Genomic DNA, 26,572 nt, shown 5'->3' on the forward strand with positions numbered 1-26,572 from the left:
GTATACAGTAAATATCGGTGCAAGTTTAGGAGATATTTACAGTACCTATTGATAAGCCTTATTATTGGCCTACCTATAGGTACAAGTTAGAGAGGGGGGTTTACAACCACTTTAACCAACATCCAGATCTGCAGCTCCTCCTGCCCCCTGCCCTGCTGATAGGATGACATTGTTGGTGGGGTGGGAGATCCGGGAAAGGACACACGGGCTGATAACTGCCTCTGCCGCGCTGAAGGTAGGGCTGTGCAGGGGAGGCAGAGGTTTAACCACTTCCAAACCGCCCACCCGCCGTGTATTGACGTTAAATACTTGTGTTATGGCAGCAGACAGCTGCCATAACCCTGGTATTTCTCTACACGGCTGGCAGTCCTATGTCGCATAAAAGTGGTCCCAGTGGTGGAGTCGGCACAGGGTCATTTTTATGGGCGACGGGAAAGGTGCCCCACCCACTCCCTCCGCTTCCTGGTTGTTTTCCCCACTTACCGGAGCAGTCAGTAGTGGGAAAAATGATCTGGTCCTCCCGGGTCCCAGGCAGGAATTGGAATGAGGGCAAGATGGTCCCCACTCCACTCTATGGCGTGGAGAACCAGAGTGACGTCATACGTCACTTCTGCCCAACCGCCTTAAAGGGCCCATTTTTTTTTTTCTTATGGACTTAAAAAAATAGAATTTTTTCGTTTTTTGCTTTTACATGTAGATGTGAGATGTGAGGTCTTTTTGACCCCAGATCTCACATTAAAGAGGTCCTGTCATGCTTATTTCTATTACAAGGGACGTTTACATTCCTTGTAATAGGAGTAAAAGTGATTTTTTTAAAGGAACAGTGTAAAAAGAAAAAAATAAGGTAAAATAAATAAAAATAAAAAATTTAAAGCACCCCTTCCCTCCGCAGAAGTGAACGCATAAACAATGTTCAAACCCCACATGTGAGGTATCGCCGCAAGCGTTAGAGCGAGAGCAATCATTCTAGCCCTAGACCTTCTCTGTAACTCTAAAATGGTAACCTGTAGACATTTTTAAAGCGTCGCCTATGGAGATTTTTAAGTACCAATGTTTGTCGCCATTCCACGAACGTGCGCAGTTTCGAAGCATGACATGTTGGGTATTTATTTACTCGGCGTAACATTATCTTTCACATTATAGAAAAAAAAATTGGGCTAACTTTACTGTTTTCTTATCTGTTTTATTTTAAAAAAGTGAGTTTGTAAGACCGATGCGCAAATACATAATAAAGTATTGCCACGATCTCCATTTTATTCTCTAGGGTCTCTGCTAAAAAATAAATAAATAATGTTTGGGGGTTCTAAGTAATTTTCTAGTAAAAAAAACAGATTTTTAACTTGTAAACAACAAATGTCAGAAAAAGGCCCGGACCTTAAGTGGTTAAAGGAGGCAGTGATGTTACAAAGGAAAGGTGGGGGGGGGGGGTCCTGTGATTGCTAGGAGCATAGTAATATAAAGGGCACAGTGATGGGGTGGGGGGCTGTGATTGCTAGGGGCACTGTGATGGGGGGGAGGGCTGTTATTGCTAGGGGCACTGTAATATAAAGGGCACTGTGATGGGGGGCTGTGATTGCTATGGGTACAGTGATGGGGGGGGGGAGCTGTGATTGCTAGGGGCACAGTGATGGGGGGGCTGTGATTGCAAGGGGCACTGTGATGGGGGGAGGGCTGTTATTGCTAGGGGCACTGTAATATAAAGGGCACTGTGATGGGGGGCTGTGATTGCTACGGGTACAGTGATGGGGGGGGGGCTGTGATTGCTACGGGTACAGTGATGGGGGGGGGCTGTGATTGCTAGGGGCACAGTGATGGGGGGGCTGTGATTGCTAGGGGCACTGTGATGGGGGAGGGCTGTTATTGCTAGGGGCTCTGTAATATAAAGGGCACTATGATGGGGGGCTGTGATTGCTACGGGCACAGTGATGGGGGGGGCTGTGATTGCTAGGGGCACTGTGATGGGGGAGGGCTGTTATTGCTAGGGGCACTGTAATATAAAGTGAACTGTGATGGGGGGCTGTGATTGCTAGGGGCACTGTGATGGGGGGGCTGTGATTGCTAGGGGCACTGTGATGGGGGGGGCTGTGATTGCCAGCGCCACTGTGATGGTGGGGGGGCTGTGATTGCCAGGGGCACTGTGATGGGGGGGCTGCGATTGCCATGGGCACTGTGATGGGGGGCTGTAATTTTCAGGGGGACTGTGATGGGGGGGGGGGCTACGATTGCCAGGGGCACTGTGATGGGGCACTGCGATTGCTAGGGGCACTGTGATGGGGGGGCTGTGATTGCCAGGGGCACTGTGATGGGGGGGGGCTGTGATTGCTACGGGGACAGTGATGGGGGGGGGGGGGGCTGTGATTGCCAGGGGGCACTGTGATGGGGGGCTGTAATTGCCAGGGGCAATGTAATTGGGGGGGGGGGGGAGCTATGATTGCCAGGGGCACTGTGATGGGGGGGCTGTAATTGCCAGGGGCACTGTGATGGGGGGGCTGTAATTGCCAGGGGCACAGTGATGGGGGGGCTGTAATTGCCAGGGGCACTGTGATGGGGTGGGGGCTGTGATTGCCAGGGGCACTGGGTTGGGGGGGGGGGCTGTTATTGCTAGGGGCACTGTAATATAAAGGGGACTTCACTGTAAAGGGGCATTGAATGCAAGGTTTCAAAATTCTTCTAAGATTTATTGTAAAATTGTTTTTCAGCAGATGGCCATAATGTCCGGAATACGTCTGAGGAATCCTCTGATAAATCATATTCCAGGACTCTAAGATCTCACAGTAGAAATACATTAATAGATCCATCTATTCCCGAGGAATCTTCTTCAGGACAGGAAGGAGATCACACAGAAGAGAGTTCTTTGTCATGTTCAGTGTGTGGGAAACTTTTCACTGCGAAAAGAAAACTTCTTCGACACAAAAGAAGTCACACGGGTGAGCCTCCCGTTTCATGTTCAGAATGTGGGAAATGTTTCACTACCAAAAAAAGTCTTCTTGCACACCAGAACGGTCATATGGGTGTGCGTCCCTTTTCATGTTCAGAGTGCGGCAAGTGTTTCATTCGGAAAAACAGTCTTATTAGACACCAGAAGATTCACGTGGTTGACCTTTCCTATTCATGTTCAGAGTGCGGCAAATGTTTCACTCGGAAAAACAGTCTTATTAGCCACCAGAAGATTCACACGGTTTACCTTTCCTATTCATGTTCAGAGTGCGGCAAATGTTTCACCGACAAAAATACTTTTATTGGACACCAGAGAAGTCATACGGTTGAGCGTCCATATTCGTGTTCAGAGTGCGGGAAATGTTTCCCCGACAAAAATACTTTTATTGAACACCAGAGAAGTCATACGGGTGAGCGTCCCTATTCGTGTTCAGAGTGCGGGAAGTGTTTCATTCACAAGGCCAATCTTTTTAGACATCAGAAGATTCACACGAGTGTGCGCCCTCATTCGTGTTCAGAGTGCGGGAAATGTTTCTTTCGGAAATATTACCTGGTTAAACATCTTAGAATGCACATGGGTGTGCGTCCCTTTCCATGTTCAGAGTGCGGGAAATGTTTCTCTGAGAAAAGAATTCTTCTTATACACCAAAGAAGTCACACAGGTGAATGTCCTTATTCATGTTCAGAGTGCGGGAAATGTTTCTCAGAGAAAGAAAAACTTATTGCACACCAGAGAGGTCACACGGGTGATCTTCCCTACTCATGTTCAGAGTGTGGGAAAGGTTTCGCTGACAAAAAAGGTCTTTATAGACACCAGAAGCTTCACACGGGTGAGCGTCCCTATTCATGTTCCGAGTGCGGGAAAGGTTTCATTGAAAAAGCGAAACTTCTTGTACACCAGAGAGATCACACAGGCGAGCGTCCTTATTCATGTCTGGAGTGTGGGAAATGTTTCAAATGGAAATATTCATTTGATACACACTGTAAGATTCACACAGGTGAGCGTCCCCATTCATGTTCAGAGTGTGGGAAATCTTTTGCTCAGAAAGGCGCCCTTCATGAACACCAGAGAATTCACACGGGTGAGCGTCCCTATTCATGTTCAGAGTGCGGGAAATCTTTTGCTCAGAAAAGCGCCTTTGTTGAACACCAGAAAATTCACACGGGTGAGCGTCCCTATTCATGTTTAGAGTGCGGGAAAACTTTCATGTCGAATGCAAACTTTCTGGAACACCAGAGAAGGCACAAAAGCTTTCTCAGGTAGAGTTTGATAGGTATGAGCCTGCAGGGATTGAATTATAGTAATATGATCCTCTAACAGTTCTGACTCTGTCCCGCACTTACACAGGCCGCACCATACAACTAAACTGTGCTAATACATGGCCAGATATGACCATACATGGACAACACTTCTTATTGGTTGATATCGGTTTCTGTACATTATTGCTCATTTTATGTTTTACTGATGAAGCTGACTTTTCATTGGTCCAACCAATAATTAATACTTGTTATAGTTTTATTTTCTTCATTCATAAAAGTTTTGATTTAGATTCTAGCTTAGTTTTTATTGTTTGTTAACCACTTGTAGACTGAGATGTTAAACCCTCTTCCTGTCCACGCCATTTTTTAATTTCCCGCACTGTGATACTTTGATTGCTAATACAACACTGTACCCAAATTAAATTTTATATTGTTTTTGAGACATGTAAATCTTTCTTTTAGTTGTGTTTTTTTTTTCACCACTTTTACTATATAATGGAAAAAGACTGAATATTTTAAATAAAAAGCATTTTTCTTAGTTTCTCTTAAAAAATAAAAAAAATAAATTGCAAATAAAAATCTTTCTCTATTAATTTAGGCCAAAATGTATTTTTTTTTTTGGAAAAATAAAAAACAAATACATGTATGTATGTTAGTTATAGAGTCTGCAAACTATAGTTTATATATTTAAAAATCTATCAGTTCTAATATTCTGCCTGCCTGCTTCAGTTTTGAAGCCCTAAAATGCCAGGACCACACAAACACCCCCAAAATGATTAGTTTTTGGAAAGTAGACAGTTCAAGGTATTTGGTAAGAAGCAGGGGGAGTTTTTAGAAGTTACATTTTTGCAACAACCTGTTTTGAAAATTAAGAAATTAAATAAAATTTGATTTTGTTTCGTAAAGTTGTCATTTTAAAAAGGTATTTCTTATGCACAACATGGGTATACTTACAATTACACCACAAAATACATTCTGCTCCTTCCAAGCAAGGGGATACCACATGTGTGAGACTGTTTAGCTGCCTAGATGCATAGAGGGATCCAAAATCTAAGGAGCACCTTCAGGCTTTCAAAGGTTTGCAACAACCTTTTTGGAAAATTAAGAAATTAAAAAAAATGTATTTTGTTTCAGAAAGTTTTCTTTTTAAAACTGTATTTCTTATGCACAACATGGGTATACTTACAATTACACCACAAAATACATTCTGCTCCTTCCAAGCAAGGGGATACCACATGTGTGAGACTGTTTAGCTGCCTAGATGCATAGAGGGATCCAAAATCTAAGGAGCACCTTCAGGCTTTCAAAGGTTTGCAACAACCTTTTTGGAAAATTAAGAAATTAAATAAAAATGTATTTTGTTTCACAAAGTTGTCATTTTAAAAAGGTATTTCTCACACACAACATGGGTATTTTTACAATTACACCACAAAATACATTCTGCTCCTTCCAAGCATGGGGATACCATATGTGTGAGACTTTTTAGCTTTTATGCATAGAGGGATACAAAATCGAAGGAGCACCTTCAGGCTTTCAACGTTCACAAATCTAAGGAGCACCTTCAGGCTTTCAAATGGCATAAATGCTGCATCGTACTTCCTATTACATTTCTTGATGCCCTGAAGTGCCAGGATAGGAGAAACACCTACAAAATTACCACATTTTGGAGAGTAAACACCCCAAGGTATTTTTTTTTTTTAAGTGGCTTGTTGATGGCTAATATTGCTATGGCAACACTGGGACTGGTGTGGTGGTAATCAGGAACACTGGTGCTGGCTTACACTGTTCTGTTGACATTTGAACTGGTGAGACAGCGATGACCAGTACCAGCAATGCTGCTTGAACTGGTCTAGGTCACTGGCAGAGGTTCAGAATCGATCAGGAGCTGGTTTGACAGTGGTCAGGAACATTGTTGTTGACTTAAGTTGTTCTGATGACACTAGGACAAGTATGGCTGCAATCAGGAACACTGTTGGTGGCTTACACTGCTCAGGAGACACTGGGACCCATTGTGGTGATCAGAAACACTGTTGCTGGCTGACACTGGTCAGGTGACACTGGTACTGGTGTGGCGGTGATCAGGAACACTTTTTCTAACTTATACTGGTTTGGGGACAATGGGACTTGTGTGGGTGATCAGGAACACTGTTGCTGGCTGCACCGTTCTGGTGACAGTAGGACTGGGGTAGTGGAAATTGGCAACGCTGTTACTGGCTTACATTGGGAACTAAGGAAGCTGTGATCAGGAACAATGTTGGTGGCGTACACTGGACTGGTGACACTGGGACTAGTTTAACTGGTGATCAGAAACAGTGTGACTGGTTTACACTGGTGACATTGGAACTCATATGGTGGTAATCAAGAACACTGTTGCTGGTTGACACTGGTCAGGTGAAACTGGGGCTACTGTGGCAGTGATCAGGAACTCTGCTGCTGGCTGCATTGGTCTGGTGACAGTAGGACTGGGGTAGCAGTGATCAGGAACACCGGTATTGGCTTACACTGGTTTAGTGACGGTGTAATTGGGTGGATACAATCAGAAACAATTTTGCTGCCTTACACTTGTCTGTTGGCACTGTACTGGGATGGCAGCATTCAGGAACATTGTAACTGGCTGCACTGGCCTGGTGACTTTGTACTGGGGTGGCTAGCAATAAGGGACACTGTTACTGGTTGCACTGGTGTGATGATAGTCTACTGGATTTGGTAGTGATCAGGGACATTGGTTGGCTGCTCTGGTGACACTGTACTGTGCTGATCACTGGGATAACATTGTTTCTTCTCACAGCCAATCAGTGTAAGATAAAAACAGAGTGGTGGCACCAACTTGCAGCCTCTGTTCACATTTGTGATGGCTCTGATTGGTCTCAGTGATCACGTGGGACAGGGCAAATTGTATTGGTCCTGTACCTAGCTCTGTAATCTGCCATATCTGCTGGACTCAGTGATCAAGGAGCGCACCACTAAATAGTCTAGAGGGTGCGCATGAGCAGCGCAAAGGGGAGGCCATTCTTATACAGCCCCGGCTATATGGCAAGTGGTTAGGCACCAAAACTGAAGAACAATCCAAAAAACAGCTTGCAAAGTATTTAAAAACACAGGCTGCAGTTGATATTTTCTCCACAAGGTGCTGATCTCACTTATTTTCAGTGGAACGCAGAGACAGGAATTGATAGAAGACGGGAAGTGATTTCAACTACAGAGCCGGGGGTTCCGTGAAAAAAACCCTACCCTTGAAAATTCCCTACCCTCGTCACTTCTGGTGAGGGTAGGTCATACATTAGCTGAGCCGATTCCCAGTGCGCATGCTCACAGCTGCGGAGAGTAGGAATTTTCACAGGGTAGTGTTCTTTCATGGAACACCGCGTCATTCATCAGCTGTTGCCACGCGAAATCATCTCGGCTCCAACCCCTTTAGACTTCCCTCATCTCTGCTCCAGGAAAATTAAATCGGCAGCGGGTCTATGAAAATACAAATCACGGCTACAGTGTTTTATATAACATAACAGTCACTCATTTGGAACGCCGCACCTGCTGATGAGGGAAGTCTCCGAGATGATTTAATTTAGCGGCTGGGCATGCGCAGTGGGACGCGCTGCAACAGCTGATAAATGACGCGGTGTAAGGTTAAAAAACACTACCCCATGAAAATTCCCTACCCACCGCAGCTGTGAGCATGTGCACTGGGAAGCTGCTCAGCTGTTGAATGACGTACCCTCACCGGAAGTGACGAGGGTAGGGAATTTCACGGTTAGGGTTTTTTAACGTTACACCGGGGTTCCTAGAGATAAGACAGTTTGCAGGAAGAAGAGAAGGATATCCTTGCAATCGGCAGCAGAGGAGGTAATACAAATTATTTTATATTTACACCCAGTAACCCCCATCATGTCCGTCCTCTTCCTCCATAGTCACTGTGATGTCTTTAATCTCCAACAGATACTACTATACAGACGTATATAGAGAGTATTATAATATGTACACTGATACATCCTAAACATACAACCATTTATCCAACTGTCCATCCAGAGCCTGTGGTTTATAGACCAGATACATCCTAAATATAGAACCATTTATCCAACTGTCCACCCAGAGCCTCTGGTTTATAGACCGGATACATCCTAAATATAGAACTATTTATCCAACTGTCCACCCAGAGCCTCTGGTTTATAGACCGGATACATCCTAAATATAGAACCATTTATCCAACTGTCCACCCAGAGCCTCTGGTTTATAGACCGGATACATCCTAAATATAGAACCATTTATCCAACTGTCCATCCAGAGCCTCTGGTTTATAGACCAGATATATCCTAAATATAGAACCATTTATCCAACTGTCCATCCAGAGCCTCTGGTTTATAAACCGGATTCATCCTAAATATAGAACCATTTATCCAACTGTCCATCCAGAGCCTCTAGTTTATAGACCAGATACATCCTAAATAATAATATAGAACCATTAAACATATTGGACTAGGTGGGACTTTAAGTGAGACCCAAGCTGGTGTTGCCCGGCATCTCCATCCCTATAACAAAACACAAAATGAGGTTGAAGGATTGTAAGAGGTGCATGAAAGTCAGCCAGCCCCCAGTCTGATGTACTCATCCTCCAGTCTGTCACCAACCAAATAAAACCTGTCTCTTGGTACAAAGAACAGGGGTTTAGTTGACACACATTTGCAAACGCATGTGAAAGCTGCAGAGCCACTTCACGGCACCCTGTTAAATCTGCAGTCCTACACTCGTAATTTAGTGTCCTCACACTGGAGGCACATGGCCGCTAATGGATGGATGGGGGAACAGGTGAGAGGGAGACAGCCCAACCTCCCCAACCCACCCTCATCCACGACTGGCTGTTGTCTCAAAGACTCAAATAATTAAGTTATAACCATGGTGCAAACTGGAAGAGACCAGCTGAAATATAGAACCATTTATCCAACTGTCCATCCAGAGAGTAAATTGATGAAGAAACAATAATTTGCTAAATTTTATAACCAAAATTTTTTTTGTTTATTTAGCAAAAGAATAAAAACCCAGCGGTGATGAAATGCCACTAAATGAAAGCTCTATTTGTGTGAGCAAAATTATAAAAATGTAATTTGGGTACAGTGATGCATATCCGCGCAATTGTCATTCAAAGTGTGACAGCGCCGAAAACTGGCCTGGGCAGGAAGGGGGTGAAAGTGCCCAGTATTGAAGTGGTGAAAGAAGGGAGAATATACCGGAACTCTGACAGAATGTGAGCCTTCTGTGGGTATAAATGGGGTCTTGACAAAGACCTGGGAAGCCCCTTGCTTACAGTTTAGATGATAGATGCACGGTGTAGCCCCCTTGTAGAGTAATTCCCGGGTGCTCTGTGAATTAAATTGGAAGAGATTTAATGACCAAAATACAAGTAGTTATAGCAATTGGAGATGGGGGAAGGGTGGCACTTACTTCCCCTTTCTGCATGTTTGCAGGAAACCAATGATGACACAGGAAGTATAGGCGGAGGATAGGCTAGATATAATATACATTCACTCTGTACCCCGAGAAGCCTATCATGATGCAGTTCTAAAGGGAGACTAATATCACATATTGTGCATGGATCACTCTGACGGGAACTGATGAAAGAGAAGCATAGAACGTTGTATAACGTACAATATCCAAGGTGAAAGGAGGAGGAAAGAGAGAGCACACATCGCTGGAACACACCAAGAGGGTAATATATATTTTCTATTTAAACCCAGAAATAACACCTTATCCCTTATTCCCCCCTCCCATCGTGTCTGTTCTTTTCCTTCATAGTCTCTGTGATGTCTTTATCTCCAACATCCACTACTACACACATAAAATACTATTATCAGGGTTTTTTTTAACATGTGTCCAGATACACCCAGAGCCTCTGGTTTATAGACCAGATACATCCTAAATATAGAACCATTTATCCAACTGTCCATCCAGGGCCTCTGATTTATAGACCAGATACATCCTAAATATAGAACCATTTATCCAACTGTCCATCCAGAGCCTTTGGTTTACAGACCAGATACATCCTAAATATAGAACCATTTATCCAACTGTCCAGCCAGAGCCTCTGGTTTATAGACCAGACACATCCTAAATATAGAGCCATTTATCCAACTGTCCATCCAGAGCCTCTGGTTTATAGACCAGACACATCCTAAATATAGAGCCATTTATCCAACTGTCCATCCAGAGCCTCTGGTTTATAGACCAGATACAGCCTAAATATAGAACCATTTATCCAACTGTCCAATCAGGGCCTATGGTTTATAGACCAGATACATCCTAAATATAGAACCATTTATCCAACTGTCCATTCAGAGCTTCTGGTTTATAGACCAGATACATCCTAAATATAGAACCATTTATCCAACTGTCCATCCAGAGCCTCTGGTTTATAGACCAGACACATCCTAAATATAGAGCCATTTATCCAACTGTCCATCCAGAGCCTCTGGTTTATAGACCGGATACATCCTAAATATAGAACCATTTATCCAACTGTCCATCCAGAGCCTCTGGTTTATAGACTGGATATATCCTAAATATAGAACCATTTATCCAACTGTCCATCCAGAGCCTCTGGTTTATAGACTGGATATATCCTAAATATAGAACCATTTATCCAACTGTCCATCCAGAGCCTCTGGTTTATAGACTGGATATATCCTAAATATAGAACCATTTATCCAACTGTCCATCCAGAGCCTCTGGTTTATAGACTGGATATATCCTAAATATAGAGCCATTTATCCAACTGTCCATCCAGAGCCTCTGGTTTATAGACCGGATATATCCTAAATATAGAACCATTTATCCAACTGTCCATCCAGAGCCTCTGGTTTATAGACCAGACACATCCTAAATATAGAATCATTTATCCATCTTCCATAAAGCTGTCTGAAGGTTGTTGGCTCTCATCACTGTGAGATAATGGACATCATGTCCTCTCTGGATCAGGATATAGGGAGGAAGAAGACTGAACTACAGTACAAGTTCTAATGGAGGCAGCAGAAGGAATGAACATCCCTACAGTAAGAAAAAGGGTGCAGCGCTAAAGAATAGATCATAAAAGCCAAAGTCCATAATATAAAAGTAGTTCATAAACCAATGTCCATAATCAAAATAATCATATGAGGTGGATGGTAGTAGATCTGAAACACTGTGGAGGAACCTTCACCAGCACGCAATCACACATCCACTTACCAGAGGCAGGGCCGGATTAAGAGCATCATGGGCTTGGTGCTGAGGATTTTGAAGGGCCTTAAGGGCCGTGCCTTGGCATGCACCCAGAGGAGGAAGGGTGCAGCCATGCATGCCTAATTCAACATGGGATGCTGTCTCTGAAGCCCATAAACACATCCATACATCGGCAACTGTCCCTCCTTGTCTGGCCTTCGTGCTGTGTGGGGAGGTTCTAAGGGAGCTGCCTGGGGAAGCGAGCATAGAAGCCAGACTTCTGTGTTTACAAGTGACAGAAGAGCGGTAACAGTGAATATGGCCAACCCGGGGCCTATATAAAGGTAGGGGCCTGGAGCTGCAGCTCCAATAGCCCCTACGTTAATCTGGCCCTGACCAGAGGATATAGACCCCCGTCACAGAGATCTATATAAGCATGATCAATAAATCCCCTGTCTCAAAGGCTCAATCAGGATCCCGGGGGGGGGGGGAGGGTCTGTATTCCCCTTAAAATGAATCCACTTGCAGATCATACAGGTAAGGTTCCACCATCAAGCAGATATATGTGGAGATAAAATAATTGCCCCTCATAGTGTGGTAGTATGCAAAAGTTTTATTGAATAAAGAGTTAACCACTCACAGTTAAAAACGTAGTTCCAAACTCAAACTTCATACACAACACCATTTTGAGGGTAAGCTCCACTTATGTGGCGTTAGTATACATGAAGAAGACCGCCAGATCCCAGCGAGCATGAACTGAAAGAGCGTCTCAAATCCTTCTTGTTACCCTACCGGTTTCGTCCCTACAGTACATAGAATAAGGGATAAAGCTCCTGAGTTTTGTGATTTGATGGGAGTGATGCTACAATTCAGTAGCTCACAGTATGTTAGTAGAGAATTCATAGTTCTCTTTGGCCCCTCACCATACCCTGACTGGTTGCCCTATCTCTGTCATGTAAACCTGAACACCAATCACAGCACAGATGCCCCCAGACCTATTTTGGTGGAGTTGGCTGTCAGGGTGACATCAATGTGCACAGTACATGCAGTGTCCAGAGACACTTATAGGACGGGGCTCACAATATAGACATTCCCAAGCACTGTGCACACAGAGCAATTTCATGTCCACATATCCTCCATCATACATGGTCAGTACTATTTAGTAAACACATATTTTCTCCAATGAATTATTTACAGGTAACAATGTTCTTTACAGCGAAAACTGGTGGGAATCTCAGATTTTTTTCAATGATATTATTAATATTATGAGAAGTAGGCTGAGGTGTTAGAACTATGGAGGAACTCTGTGCAGACATTATTCATCCCAGTACAGTCCAGATAATTCCCAGTTTATTATCAAATAGGAGCAGATTGGGTAGAAGTAAGGAGGATTCTGGGAAGTCTATAGTGATAATTGTGACTTTCTGTCTTCACACAGGATTTTAAAGCAGTGCTGAAAACATCTGGTGATCCATTAACACCCAGCACCTGTCTTCACAGGACATCACCCATCACAGTGCCTCCACCTCACTGCCTAACAGCAGGTTTTTAGAAGGACACAAGGATCTCTACAAGGAGGTCATGATGGAGAATCAGCCACCCTCCTCTTTACTGGGTAAGATCTAGATCCCCCATCATCTGATAAACACATAGAAACAATGTATTCAGTCAGTGTGTGTGTTTCCTACAGATGGGTCCAGTAATGAGAACCCACCAGAGAGATGTCCCCGTTCTCTGTATTCCCGGGATTCCACACAAGAAGGTCACACCATCCCTCACCATCATCAGGTAGGCAGGACTGAGCAACTTGAACTCAAAATGTATTCTAACCTATGAGAGGACATTCTTCTGTGTAATCTCATGTTTCTTTTTACTAATGTATTCTACCATTTTTGGGGTTTAGGGCAAAAAACTGAAAGACATCAAAGCTAAGGATAAAGAGAAAGAAGAAGAGAGGTTGGAGAGTGGAGATCGGCAGTCTATGGAAGAGGGGGAGATGACTACGGAAAGTAAACAGGAGGAATCTTCTCTACATATAGACCAAAGTAACTAAAAATATACTAAATATATAAACAGTTCCTGTTATTATTTTACTTCTATGAGTATAAAGTTTATATTTACATTTTTTCATCAAATGAGAAAAGGTCTATGTCTACTGAATTCATGGAAGAAAAAAAAAATAATATCAAAGCAGTAGTTGTTACAGAGGAAGGCAGAATAACCACATAAAGCTCGGCCTCATTTTCTTTAGGCTAAAAAGATTCCTTCCTGATCCCAAAAGGCAATCAGATAACTCTTCAGATCAACATTCTAGAATGTTTTTCTTACAATTATTAGTAACCATATATAGTATTTGTAATAAGATCCAGTAATTTTTTTGAGTCAGCTGGAACTAGATTATCCTTCATCCACAGAGCTCTAAAAACAAAGCACCCCTTCCGTATACAGAGGATAGTTTTTCTATTTATTTACACACAATCTATTCTCCTCATGTACAAAATGGAGAATGTCGCATCATTCTGTGCAGGAAAGACTAAGAAACCTTTACTGCTGGTAGTAAAAACATCATCAATGTACCTACCCCACTGCCCAATGTACTGTGAATATTAAAAACCATTTAAAATAATCAACTCTAGTCCTCACCAGAAGAAGTCAATTATATTTACCATATTTACCAATGTTACCAACAAATGAGGAGGAGATACTGTACACCATATGATAGGTTCATCTGCATACCTCAATATAACGTCATGTTCCCAACAAATGAGGAGGAGATACTGTACACCATATGAAAGGTCCATCTCCATTCTTCAATATAACGTCATGTTCCCAACAAATGAGGAGATACTGTACACCATATGAAAGGTCCATCTCCATTCCTCAATATAACGTCATGTTCCCAACAAATGAGGAGGAGATACTGTACACCATATGAAAGGTCCATCTCCGTTCCTCAATATAACATCATGTTCCCAACAAATGAGGAGGAGATACTGTACACCATATGAAAGGTCCATCTCCATTCCTCAATATAACATCATGTTCCCAACAAATGAGGAGGAGATACTGTACACCATATGAAAGGTCCATCTCCATTCCTCAATATAACATCATGTTCCCAACAAATGAGGAGGAGATACTGTACACCATATGAAAGGTCCATCTCCATTCCTCAATATAACGTCATGTTCCCAACAAATGAGGAGGAGATACTGTACACCATATGAAAGATCCATCTCCATTCCTCAATATAACGTCATGTTCCCAACAAATGAGGAGGAGATACTGTACACCATATGAAAGGTCCATCTCCATTCCTCAATATAACATCATGTTCCCAACAAATGAGGAGGAGATACTGTACACCATATGAAAGATCCATCTCCATTCCTCAATATAACGTCATGTTCCCAACAAATGAGAAGGAGATGCTGTACACCATATGAAAGATCCATCTCCATTCTTCAATATAACGTCATGTTACCAACAAATGAGGAGGAGATGCTGAAAACCATATGAAAGGCCCATCTCAATTCTTCAAATAATGTCATGTTCCCAAAAAATGAGGAGGAGATACTGTACACTATATGAAAGGTTCATCTCCATTCCTCAATATAATGCCATGTTCCCAACAAATAAGGTGGAGATACTATACACTAGGGGTCCCCAACCCCCAAGCTGTGGACCAGTACCAGTCTGTGGCCTGTTGATGGCCGGTCCACACAGCAGGAGTTGAGCAGTGACTGCAGTCCGGACTGGACTATCACGGACCACGGTCGCCACTCACCTCCTTTCGTGCAGTCATACCACTTAGCTTATATGCCCTCTCCCACCCCACCAACGATATCATCTAATTGGCAGGGAAGGGGGCAGGAGAAGCTGGGGATCTGGACAGGACAGAGAGTGGGGGTCTTTTCATATTAAAGAGGAAATAAAGCCAGTGATTTTTTATTTTTTTTGTTACCTGAAAAGTAAAGGCATAATGTGCTAGTATGCATCGCATATTAGCACATTATGTGACACTTACCTCCAAACGAAGCCATTGTCATCTCCAATGGAGGCCGCATTCCATCTTCACCCGTCTTCCTTCCGGGTCTGCGGACTCCGGCTGAGCTACTGGGTGGAGGCGCGTGACGTCACTCCCACGTGGGAGCCGCCGGTCAAGGCACAGGGCCCTGAAGAAACGGCACAGGCGGCCGTTCCTTCAGAGTGCATGCGTCGATGACGTCATTGGCGCAGTATACAGTAAATATCTCCTAAGTGCAAGTTTAGGACATATTAACAGTACCTATAGGTAAGCCTTATTATTGGCTTACCTATAGGTACAAGTTAGAGAGGGGGGTTTACAACCACATTAACAAGCATCCAGATCTGCAGCTCCTTCGCCCCCAGCCCTGCTGATAGGATGACATTGTCGGTCGGGCGGGAGACCCGGGAAAGGACACACGGGCTGATAACTGCCTCGCTGAAGGTAGGACTGTGCAGGGGAGGCAGAGATTTAACCACCTCCACTTACGTTGCTGCTTTGACGTTAAATAACAGTGCCATAACCCTGGTATTTCTCTACACGGCTGGGGGTCCTCTTTCACAGTGGTCCCAGTGGTGGTATCGCCGCAGGATCACTTTTATGGGGGGTGGGAGAGGTGACCCCCCCCCCTTCCACCGCTTCCTGGTTGTTTTCCCGCTTACCGGAGCCATCCGTAGCAGGGAAAATGATCCGGTCCTTCCGGGTTCCAGGCAAGATGGCCCCCACTCCACTCTATGGCCATGGAGGATGGGAGTGATGTCATAGGTCGCTTCTGTCCAACGGCCTGAAAGAGCCTATTTCTTTTTTTTTTTATTGACTTAAAAAAATGACATTTTTTTTTTTGCTCTTTAGTGTAGATGTGAGATGTGAGGTCTTTTTGACCCCAGATCTCACATTAAAGAGGACCTGTCCAGCTTATTTCTATTACAAGGGATGTTTACATTCCTTGTAATAGGAATAAAAGTGATCAAAATTTTTTTTTAGGAACAGTGTAAAAATAAAAAAATAAGGTAAAATAAATATAAAAAAATAAAATTTAAAGTGCCCTGTCCCTCCGAGCTCACGCGCAGAAGCGAACACATACACATATGTAAACGGTGTTCAAACCCCACATGTGAGGATCGCTAGAGCGAGATCATTGATTCTAGCTCTGGAGCTCCTCTGTAACTCTAAACTGGCAACCTGCAGACAAGTGTCGCCTATGGAGATTTTTAAGGAAAAATGTTTGTCACCATTTCAAGAACGTGTGGAATTTTGAAGCATGACATGTTTGGATATCTATTTACTCGGCGTAACATCATCTTTCACATTATAGAAAAAAATTTGGCAAACTTTACTTTTCTTATTTGTTTTGTTTCAAAAATTTGAGCGTTTGTAAGACCACTGCGCAAATACGGTGTGACATAAAATATTGCAACTGTCAGAAATAGGCCCGGACCTTAAGTGACTAAAGGAGGCATGTTAAAAAGGAAAGGGGGCCATGACGGCAAGGGTCACTGTGATGGAGGGAAGGGGGGGTCGGTGATGTCTACGAGCACTGTGATGGGGGGGGGGGGTCCTGTGATTGCTAGGGGCAGTGTAATATAAAGGGCACTGTGATGGGGGGCTGTGATTGCTAGGGGCACAGTGATGGGGGGGGGGGGGCTGTGATTGCCAGGGGCACTGTGATGGGGGGGGGCTGTGATTGCGAGGGGCACTGTGATGGGGGGGCTGTGATTGCCAGGGGCACTGTGATGGGGGGCTGTGATTGCCAGGGGCACTGTGATGGGGGGCTGTAGTTGCTATGTGCACAATGAGGGGGGGGGGGCTTTGATTGCCAGGGGCACTGTGATGAGGGGCTGTGATTGCTATGTGCACAGTGATGGGGGGGGGGGGCTTTGATTGCCAGGGGCACTGTGATGGGGGGGCTGTGATTGCTACGTGCACAGTGATGGGGGGGCTGTGATTGCTACATGCACAGTAATGGGGGGAGGGGGGCTGTGATTGCCAGGGGCACTGTAATGGGGGCTGTTATTGCTAGGGGCACTGTGATGGGGGGGGGGGGCTGTTATTGCTGTAATATAAAGGGGACTTCACTGTAAAGGGGCATTGAATACAAGGCTTCAAAATTCTTCTAAGATTTATTGTAAAATTGTTTTTCAGCAGATGACCATAATGTCCGGAATACGTCTGAGGAATCCTCTGATGAATCACATACCAGGACTCTAAGATCTCACAGTACAGACACTTTAATAGATCCATCTATTCCCGAGGAATCTTCTTCAGGACAAGAAGGAGATCACAAAGAAGAGAGTACATTGTCATGTTCAGTGTGTGGGAAACTTTTCACAAAAAAGAGAGAACTTCTTCGACACAAGAAATGTCACTTTGCTGAGAGTCCCTATTCATGTTCAGAGTGCGGGAAATGTTTCACTCTCAAAAACGATCTTATTAGTCACCAGAAGTTTCACACGGGGGAGCGCCCCCATTCATGTTTGGAGTGTGGGAAAGGTTTCACCCAAAAAAACAATCTCATTAGACACCAGAAGATTCACACGGGGGAGCGTCCCTATTCCTGTTCAGAGTGCGGGAAATGTTTCACTGAGAATAGTAATCTTCTTCAGCACCAGAGAATTCACACGGGTGTGCGTCCCTATTCCTGTTCCGAGTGCGGGAAATGTTTCACTCAGAAAGGTATTCTTCTTAAGCACCAGAGAATTCACATGGTTGAGGGTCCGTATTCATGTTTAGAGTGTGGGAAATCTTTCACTGGGAAAAATATTCTTCTTGTACACCAAAGGAGACACACAGGTGAATGTCCTTATTCATGTTCAGAGTGCGGGAAATGTTTCACCGACAAAAAATATCTTACTGCACATCAGAGATGTCACACGGGTGAGATTCCCTATTCATGTTCAAAGTGTGGGAAAGGTTTCACTGAGAAAAAAAGTCTTATTAGACACCAGAAGCTTCACACGGGGGAGCGCCCCTATTCGTGTTCAGAGTGTGGGAAAGGTTTTATTGCAAAAGAAAAACTTCTTGTACACCAGAGAGATCACACAGGGGAGTATCCATATTCATGTTTGGAGTGTGGGAAATGTTTCAATTGGAAATATTTATTAGATAAACACCAGAAGATTCACATAGGAGAGCGTCCCTATTCATGTTCAGAGTGCGGGAAGTCTTTCATTCAGAAAGGATACCTTGATGAACACCAGAGAACTCACACAGGTGAGCGTCATTATCTGTGTTCAGAGTGTGGGAAATCTTTCACTCAGAAAGGAGGCCTTGTGTATCACCAGAGAATTCACACAGGTGAGCGTCCCTATTCATGTTCAGAGTGCGGGAAATCTTTCATTCAGAAAGAAGGCCTTGTGCATCACCAGAGAAGACACACAGGTGAGCATCCTTATTCATGTTCAGAGTGTGGAAAATCTTTCAGGTGGAAAGGCAGCCTTGTGTATCACCAGAGAATTCACACGGGTGAGCATCCTTATTCATGTTTGGAGTGTGGGAAATGTTTCAAGTGGGAATTTTCTTTCGATGAACACCAGAAGATTCACATAGGTGAGCGTCCCTATTCATGTTCAGAGTGCGGGAAATCTTTCATTAAGAAAGGAAGCCTTGTGCAACACCAGAGAATTCACACGGGTGAGCGTCCTTATTCATGTTCAGAGTGCGGGAAATCTTTTACTCAGAAAGGAGGCCTTGTGTATCACCAGAGAATTCACACAGGTGAGCGTCCTTATTCATGTTCAGAGTGCGGGAAATCTTTCATTCTTGTCGGAGACCTTGTTATTCACCAGAGAATTCACACGGGTGAGCGTCCTTATTCATGTTCAGAGTGCGGGAAATGTTTCATTCAGAAAGGAGACCTTGTTAAACACCAGAGAATTCACACAGGAGAGCGTCCTTATTCATGTTCAGAGTGTGGTAAATCTTTCAAGTGGAAAGGAAACCTTGATAAACACCAGAGAATTCACACGAGATAACAACCTTTTTCATGATAGCAGTGGTGTGTTGGGGGTGGGGCAGAATATATTGAATAGTTTTTCAGGTTCAGTTTGGTAGATATGATTCTGCAGGGATTGAATGATAATAATTTGGTCCTCTAAACATACAGTGCCAGCTCGGTCCCGCACTCACACAGACCGCACCACACAACCAAACTGTGCTAATACATGGCCAAATATGACATTACATGGACAACACTTCTTATTTGTTGGTGTTAGATTCTATCTTAGTTTTTATTGTTATTTTAACCAATAGAAAAACTCCTTTCCTGTCCAGTTTTTAGCTTCCAGCACCGTGATACTTTGACTGACAATTACTCAGTCATGCAATACTGTATCCAAATTAGTTTTATATTTTTTTGACAATAAAGCTTTCTTCTGTTTGTTTTTCTTCCATTTCCATTTTTAATATATAAAGGAAAAATAATAAACATTTTGAAAAAAAAATGTCTTACTCTTATAAAACTTTGCAAATGAATAATCTTTCTCCATAAATTTATACCAAAATGTATTCTTCTACATTTCTTTGGTAAAATAAAAATTTTGCAAATCAGTGTATATTACTTAATATGTGTGAACGTTATAGAATCTACAAACTATAGTGTATATATTTGAAAAAATAATTATTTCTGGTATTCTGAGTGAATACCTCAATTCTCAAGGCCTTAAAATGCCAGGACAGTACAAATATCCTCCAAATAACCCCTTTATGGAAACTAGACAGTTTAAGGCATTTAGTAAAAAGCATGAGGAGTTGTTTTAATTTGTAATTTTTGGCAACAATCATTTTGGAAAATGAAGAACTTAAATAAAATGTGTATTTTGTTTTACAAAGTTAACAAGTTATTTCTCACACACAACATGGGTATTCTTAGAATTACACCTCAAACCACATTCTTCTACTCCTCCTGAGTATGAAAATGCCACATGTGTAAGACTTTCCATGGCCAAGATGCATAGAGGGACCCAAAATCTAAGGAGCACCTTCAGACTTTCAAGGGGCATAAATATTGCATCTGATTTCCTGACTACCAATTACATTTCTTGAGGGTCTGAAGTGCCAGAATAGTAGAAACACCCACAAAATGACCACATTTTGGAGCGTAAGCACTCAAATTCATTTTTCTGCTGCTGCAAATATTTTTTTTTATACCAAGTTGTCAATTAATAACATCAAAGTGGTTGTAAAGCCATTTGTTTAGGAACATACAATCCCCTGTGTTTAATAACGATATGTGTCCCAGTGTCTGTACTTTAAAACGATGCCGATTTCTACCTTATTTCACAGTGCATCCTAGCACGCACGTGATTGCTCGCCTCTCTTATCTCCCATGCTGACAACTACAGCGGGAGGGGCCGTGAATTCCTGCTTACATCAGCCATGGAGGAGGAGAGAAGAGGAGGAGAGAGGCAAACTGACACGTGAGTGCCGGGAGGTGCTGTAAAATAAAGTAGAAATATGCTTTTTTTTTATAAAGCACAGAGACTGGGGTACCTATTATTATTAAACACAGGGGATTGTATAAATATATAACTTTAATGTAAGCAGCAGGAGGGTAAGGGGCGGGCACTGTCATGAGCTGACAGGCAGGGAGGGGAGGGGGAGAGGAGGACAGAGGAGAGCTGCAGATGACGGCCGCACGTAAACTACTATGGTGTCAGAGCTCAGCAGCCATGATAAACTGTGGTTAGTTTACAGGGGAAGGGCAGAACCAGGCAGGTTCAACCAGGCATTTTAGATGATACTGGAGGCAAAATTACACAGCACCGGCACTGTGCTGTATAACATGCTTTGCGAGGGAACAGGATCTATATATATTTTTTTTAGGGTAACGAATGCCCTAATTAATAAAACATCCTAACACACAGTATGGGCATACTTAGAATTTCACCCCAAAATGCATTCTTTTACTTCTTTTGAGTGTGGGGATTCCACATATGCGAGACTTTTGATGTTTGTACTGATCATGTAGTGACTTTTTCAGAGCAGAAATACAGAGAAATCAAAATCAAATTGGCAAAATCAAAGGAGCACCTTCAGGCTGTTCATAAATTTACAAATCAATTTTCTGGCAACCTATTAACTTTTGGAGGCCTTGGAGCACCAAGAAAATAGAAACACCCACAAATTTGGAAATAGACTCCTGTACAGCCTGCAGCCACTCAGTTGCCAAACATGAGTTTGGGGTTAAAGCAGCAGGGGGAGGAGGCAATACCTGTTAAATGTCAAATCTTGAAAAGTCATACAGTGAAAATGCTGGAAGGAGGAGGAGGCCATCACATCCATCTCATGGCTAAAGACTGGGATACCTATTTAAACAGGAGAGCAAATGTAACTATTGTCTTACTTATACTGTCTGTATATATATATATATATATATATATATACATATATATATATACACACACACACACACACACATATATATATATACATACAGTATATACACAGTACCTCACATTTTTTTTTTTTAAATGGCACTTTGCTACAATGTAAAGTAGTGAGTATACAGCTTGTGTAACAGTGAATATTTGATGTCCCCTCAAAATAACTCAAAACACAGCCATTAATGTCTAAAACGCTGGCAACAAAAGTGAGTACATCCCTAAATGAAAATGTCCAAATTGGGCCCAATTAGCCATTTTCCCTCCCTGGTGTCATGTGACTCATTAGTGTTACAAGGTCTCAGGTGTGAATGGGGAGCAGGTGTGTTAAATTTGGTGTTATCGCTCTCACTCTCTCATACTGGTCACTGGAAGTTCAACATGGCACCTCATGGCAAAGAACTCTCATGGGATCTAAAAAAAAGAATTGTTGCTCTACAATTTACAGACCTTGAGAGCAGAAAGCATGTAGGAAATGTAGAGAGATATTCCTGCAACTGGCATCAGAGGAGGTAATAAGAATTATTTTATATTTACACCCAGTAACCCCCTGTCATGTCCGTACTCAACATCCATAGTCACTGTGACCTATTTTTCTCCAGCAGATGATGATACACACAGATATTGAGAATTATAGTATGTACACAGATACAGCCTAAATAAAGATGGGGCCAGGCGTGTTCGAGTTTCCATGTACCCAAGCCAGGAAGCTGATGCTGCAGTCCACTAATCACAGGCACTGAGACATTTCCCGATCTGTGTAGCTGCAGATCGGGAAATGTCTCAGTGCCTGTGATTAGCAGAGTGCATTGTCAGCTTTGTGGCAGGATCGGGCATGGGGGAACTTGAACACGCCTGGGCCCATCTCTAATGCTAAATATAAAGCAATACATCCAACTGTCCATCCAGAGCCTAGGGTTTACAGTTTAGATAAATCCTATATACAGAGCCATTTACCCAACTGTCCATGCAGAGCCTTTGGTTTATAGACCAGATACATCCTAAACATAGAGTTATTTATATAACTGTCCATCCAGAGCCTCTGGTTTATAGATCAGACACATCCTAAATATAGAACCATTTATCCAACTGTTCATACAGAGCCTCTGGTTTATTGATCTGATACAACCTAATTATAGAACCATTTATCCAACTGTCCATCCAGAGCCTCTGGTTTAAAGTTCAGATACATCTTAAATATAGAGCCATTTATCCAACTGTACATCCAGAGCCTCTGGATTATAGACCAGATACATCCTAAATATAGAGCAATTTATGCAACTGTCCACCCAGAGCCTCTGATTTATAGACCGGATACATCCTAAATATAGAACCATTTCTCTACCTGTCCATCCAGAGCTTCTGGTTTATAGACCAGATACATCCTAAATATAAAGCCATTTATCCGACTGTCTATCCAGAGCCGCTGATTCAAATATCAGATACATCCTAATTATAGAACCATTTATCCAACTGTCCATCCAGAACCTCTGGTATATAGACCTGATACATCCTAAACATAGAGCCATTTACCCAACTGTCCAAGCAGAGCCTCTGGTTTATAGATCAGATACATCCTTAATATAGAGCAATTTATCCAGGTTTTACTCCAGAGCCTCCGGTTTATAGACCAGATAGAAAGCCATTTGTACAACTATACATCTGTAGCCTCTGGTTTATTAACTAGATACATTTTAAATATAGAGCCATGTATCCAAGATTTACTCCAGAGCCTCCAGTTTATAGACCAGATACATCCTAAATATAGAACCATTTATCCAACTGTCCATCCAGAGCCTCCAGTTTATAGACCGGATACATCCTAAATATAGAACCATTTATCCAACTGTCCATCCAGAGCCTCTGGTTTATAGACCAGATACATCCTAAATATAGAGCCATTTATCCAACTGTCCATCCAGAGCCTCTGATTCAATGATTGGATACATCATAATTCTAGAACCATTTATCCAACTGTCCATCCAGATCTTCTGGTTTAAAGACTGGATACATTCTAAATATAGAGAAATGTATCCAACTGTCCACACAGAGCCATTGGTTTATATATGAGATACAAATAGAGATTATAGAACCATTTATCCCACTGTCCATCCAGAGAATATGGTTTATAGACCAGATACATCCCCCACTTTTAAGTACACAATGGGACCAGAGCATGTATGTAAAATGAAAATGTACTTAAAGTGAAGCAATACCTTTTTTCATTTCTCAATGCATGTAAATACACTAGCTCCATAGGAAATCTTGGTCAGCTTGACATGGCATTGCTCCCAAACCATGTGATAAGGACACCAAGCTTGGGGAGCATGTTAAGGGGATCCAGGACTATGAAATGGTAGATTACCTAGGCAAGCTGGCCGGCCACAAAAAGGATATGTTGTAGTCCTGGGTCCCCTCTCTGTGCTCCCTAAGTTTGGTATCCCTGTCACTTATGGTTTGGGAGCAGTGCCATGTCAAGCTGACCAAGATTTCCTATAGACGCCAATGTTAAAAACCGGGAGTAGTGTCATGCCAAGCTGAACAAGCTGCGTCCTTACTCGCGAGTGTATGTAAAGTGAGTGTACTTAAAGCGGGGTATGCCTGTATAGAGTAATTTGTCCAGGTTTTACTCCAGAGCCTCTGGTTTAGAATTCAGATACATCCTAAATATAGAGTCATTTACCCAACTGTCCATCTAGAGCCTCTGGTTTATAGACTAGATACATCCTAAATATAGAACCATTTATCCAACTGTCCATCCAGAGCCTCTGGTTTATAGACCAGATACATTCTAAATATAGAACCATTTATCCAACTGTCCATCCAAAGCCTCTGGTTTATAGACCAGATACATTCTAAATATAGAGCCATTTTTCTCAGTTTTACTTCAGAGCCTTAAGATTATAGACCAGATATATCCTATACTTAGAGCCAGATAGCCAACTGTCGATTAACCTCCCTGGTGGTCTGATTATGTCAGGATTTCTGTGCTAAAAGCGATACATTGTTTTGCATGGAAATCTGTTTTATATTTTAAAACTCACCTTCCCCTGCGATCCCCCGCTGTCCTCCCGCTGTGTGGTCGGCCGATGCCAGCACCAATCTTCCGGTTCCCTTCCTTGCTTGAGTTGCGATGAGGGAGTCACCAGGTGCAATCCTGTGGTGAAATGGCATGATACATTGTAATCCGTTAGGATCACAGCTTTGTATCATGTCATTTAGTGTATTTACACTTTTGAATCTGCCGCCGGTTCCACGTCCCTGCGTCACAAGGCTCGCAGGGAAGGGAATCGGAAGGCAAGTGCCGGCATCTGCTGAGCACAGAGCGAGAGGACAGCGGGAGGACAGCGGGAGGAAGGCTGGAGGACGGCGGCGGAGAACGGTGGGGGATCGCAGGCAATGTGAGTAATGGGCCATACACACTATAAGATTTTCTGAAGACTTTCTCCTTTAGACTTACCAAAACCATTTAATATGAGGTCAAACCTAAACACTTTCAATTTGTATGCAATCTGGCAGGCCCTTGCACTACATAGAAAAGGTAAATCTGAAGGAAATCTAACCACAAAAGTTGGATAGTGTTTATCCAGTTTAAGATTCTGGGGTAATCCCGAGTGTGGCTCGGGGTTACCACTTTTGGTACTGAAAATTAACCCCAAGCCACACTCTGGAATACTGCTAGGGTTGTTAAGAACCTCTGGTTTATAGATCAGAAACAACCTAAATATAGAGCCGTTTATCCAACTGTCCATCCAGAGCCTCTGGTTTACAGACAAGACACATCCTAATTATAGAACCGTTCATCCAACTATCCATCCAGAGCCTATGATTTATAGACCAGATATTGTATATGACTCCTGAATGAAAGGTTATAACATTTATTGTAACATTATTTCTCCACAGGTGGACACAATGTCCGGAATACCTCTGAGGAACATCTTATTTTATCTCCAGATTATAAAGCAGAAGATAAAAACATTGTACAATATTCTCCAGAAGTAAATCCCATTACTCCAAATATACATCCCACACCTTACCAATTGGGGAGATCAATGGATCCCTCTAATCCTGAGGAATTTTCTGACGGATCACACACCAAGACTATAGGGTCTCACAGTACAGATACTTCCATAGATCCATCTATTCCCAAAGAATCTTCTTTAAAGCGGAGTTCCGGCCTCAAAATCGACAAAATCGATTTTGGGCCATCCGCTTGGTGAGTGTCACCTGAAAAACAAATGCATAATCACGATTTTTTTTTTTTTGCTTACTTACCTTGTTATTGAAGAAAATATACTCACCTTTCTTCCTCTTCCTCCCTCTGCGGCCGCGGCTTCCTCCTTGCATTGATTCCTGGGAGCTGAACGTCATCGCTCCCAGGAATCAATGCGCCGGCACCGGCCCCGCTCGTCACTTCCAGGGCAAGGCGCGTCATTCCCCGCTAAACAGCTTTTGGGGAAGCTGTGCAGGGATGACGCGTCTGCACTGGAAGTGACGGCGGAGCTGGTGCAGTGCATTGTGGGACCGAAGAGGACACGGAAGAGGACGCAGAAGAGGACGCGCTGGCTTCAGCTGCCCACACCTATGATGGCAGCGCTGGAGAAGAAATTTTCAAGGTAAGTATTTCTTCTAAAAGGTAAGTGCGACCTGGGACAGTTCAGAAGCTATCCATTGTGGAATGTACTAGCCCTGACTGTCCCGGGTGTATTTTTATTAAAAAATCATGTCCGAGGCCGGAACTCCGCTTTAAACCATGAACAAAACCATCACAGAAAAAAGTGTTAAT

General features: G+C 43.0%; 2 protein-coding genes across 3 annotated transcripts in view; both read left to right on the plus strand.

Annotated features, from left to right (window-relative positions):
• LOC309562880 (uncharacterized protein) overlaps positions 1-19,637 on the plus strand; it is a 37,911-nt gene extending 18,274 nt beyond the window's left edge. Inside the window, exon 2 of one of the 2 annotated variants that reach the window (XR_014225644.1) lies at positions 4,202-4,255. The gene's annotated coding sequence lies outside the window, so the exon portion shown is untranslated. Of the gene's footprint in view, positions 1-4,201; positions 4,256-19,445 lie in introns of those variants that run through there. The other variant, XM_082267199.1, reaches the window with a different exon arrangement.
• The window catches only part of LOC309564412 (uncharacterized protein), a 1,531,146-nt gene that overhangs the window by 721,692 nt on the left and 782,882 nt on the right, over positions 1-26,572 (plus strand). The window contains 5 exon segments of the mRNA XM_082269040.1: positions 2,700-4,197; positions 5,104-5,119; positions 13,286-13,427; positions 17,552-18,114; positions 18,955-19,334. Coding sequence (XP_082125166.1) covers positions 2,700-4,197; positions 5,104-5,119; positions 13,286-13,427; positions 17,552-18,114; positions 18,955-19,334 — 2,599 coding nt within the window.

This window comes from Pelophylax lessonae (genome assembly GCF_965119305.1).
Source record: "Pelophylax lessonae genome assembly, chromosome: 9".
Lineage (NCBI taxonomy): Eukaryota > Metazoa > Chordata > Amphibia > Anura > Ranidae > Pelophylax > Pelophylax lessonae.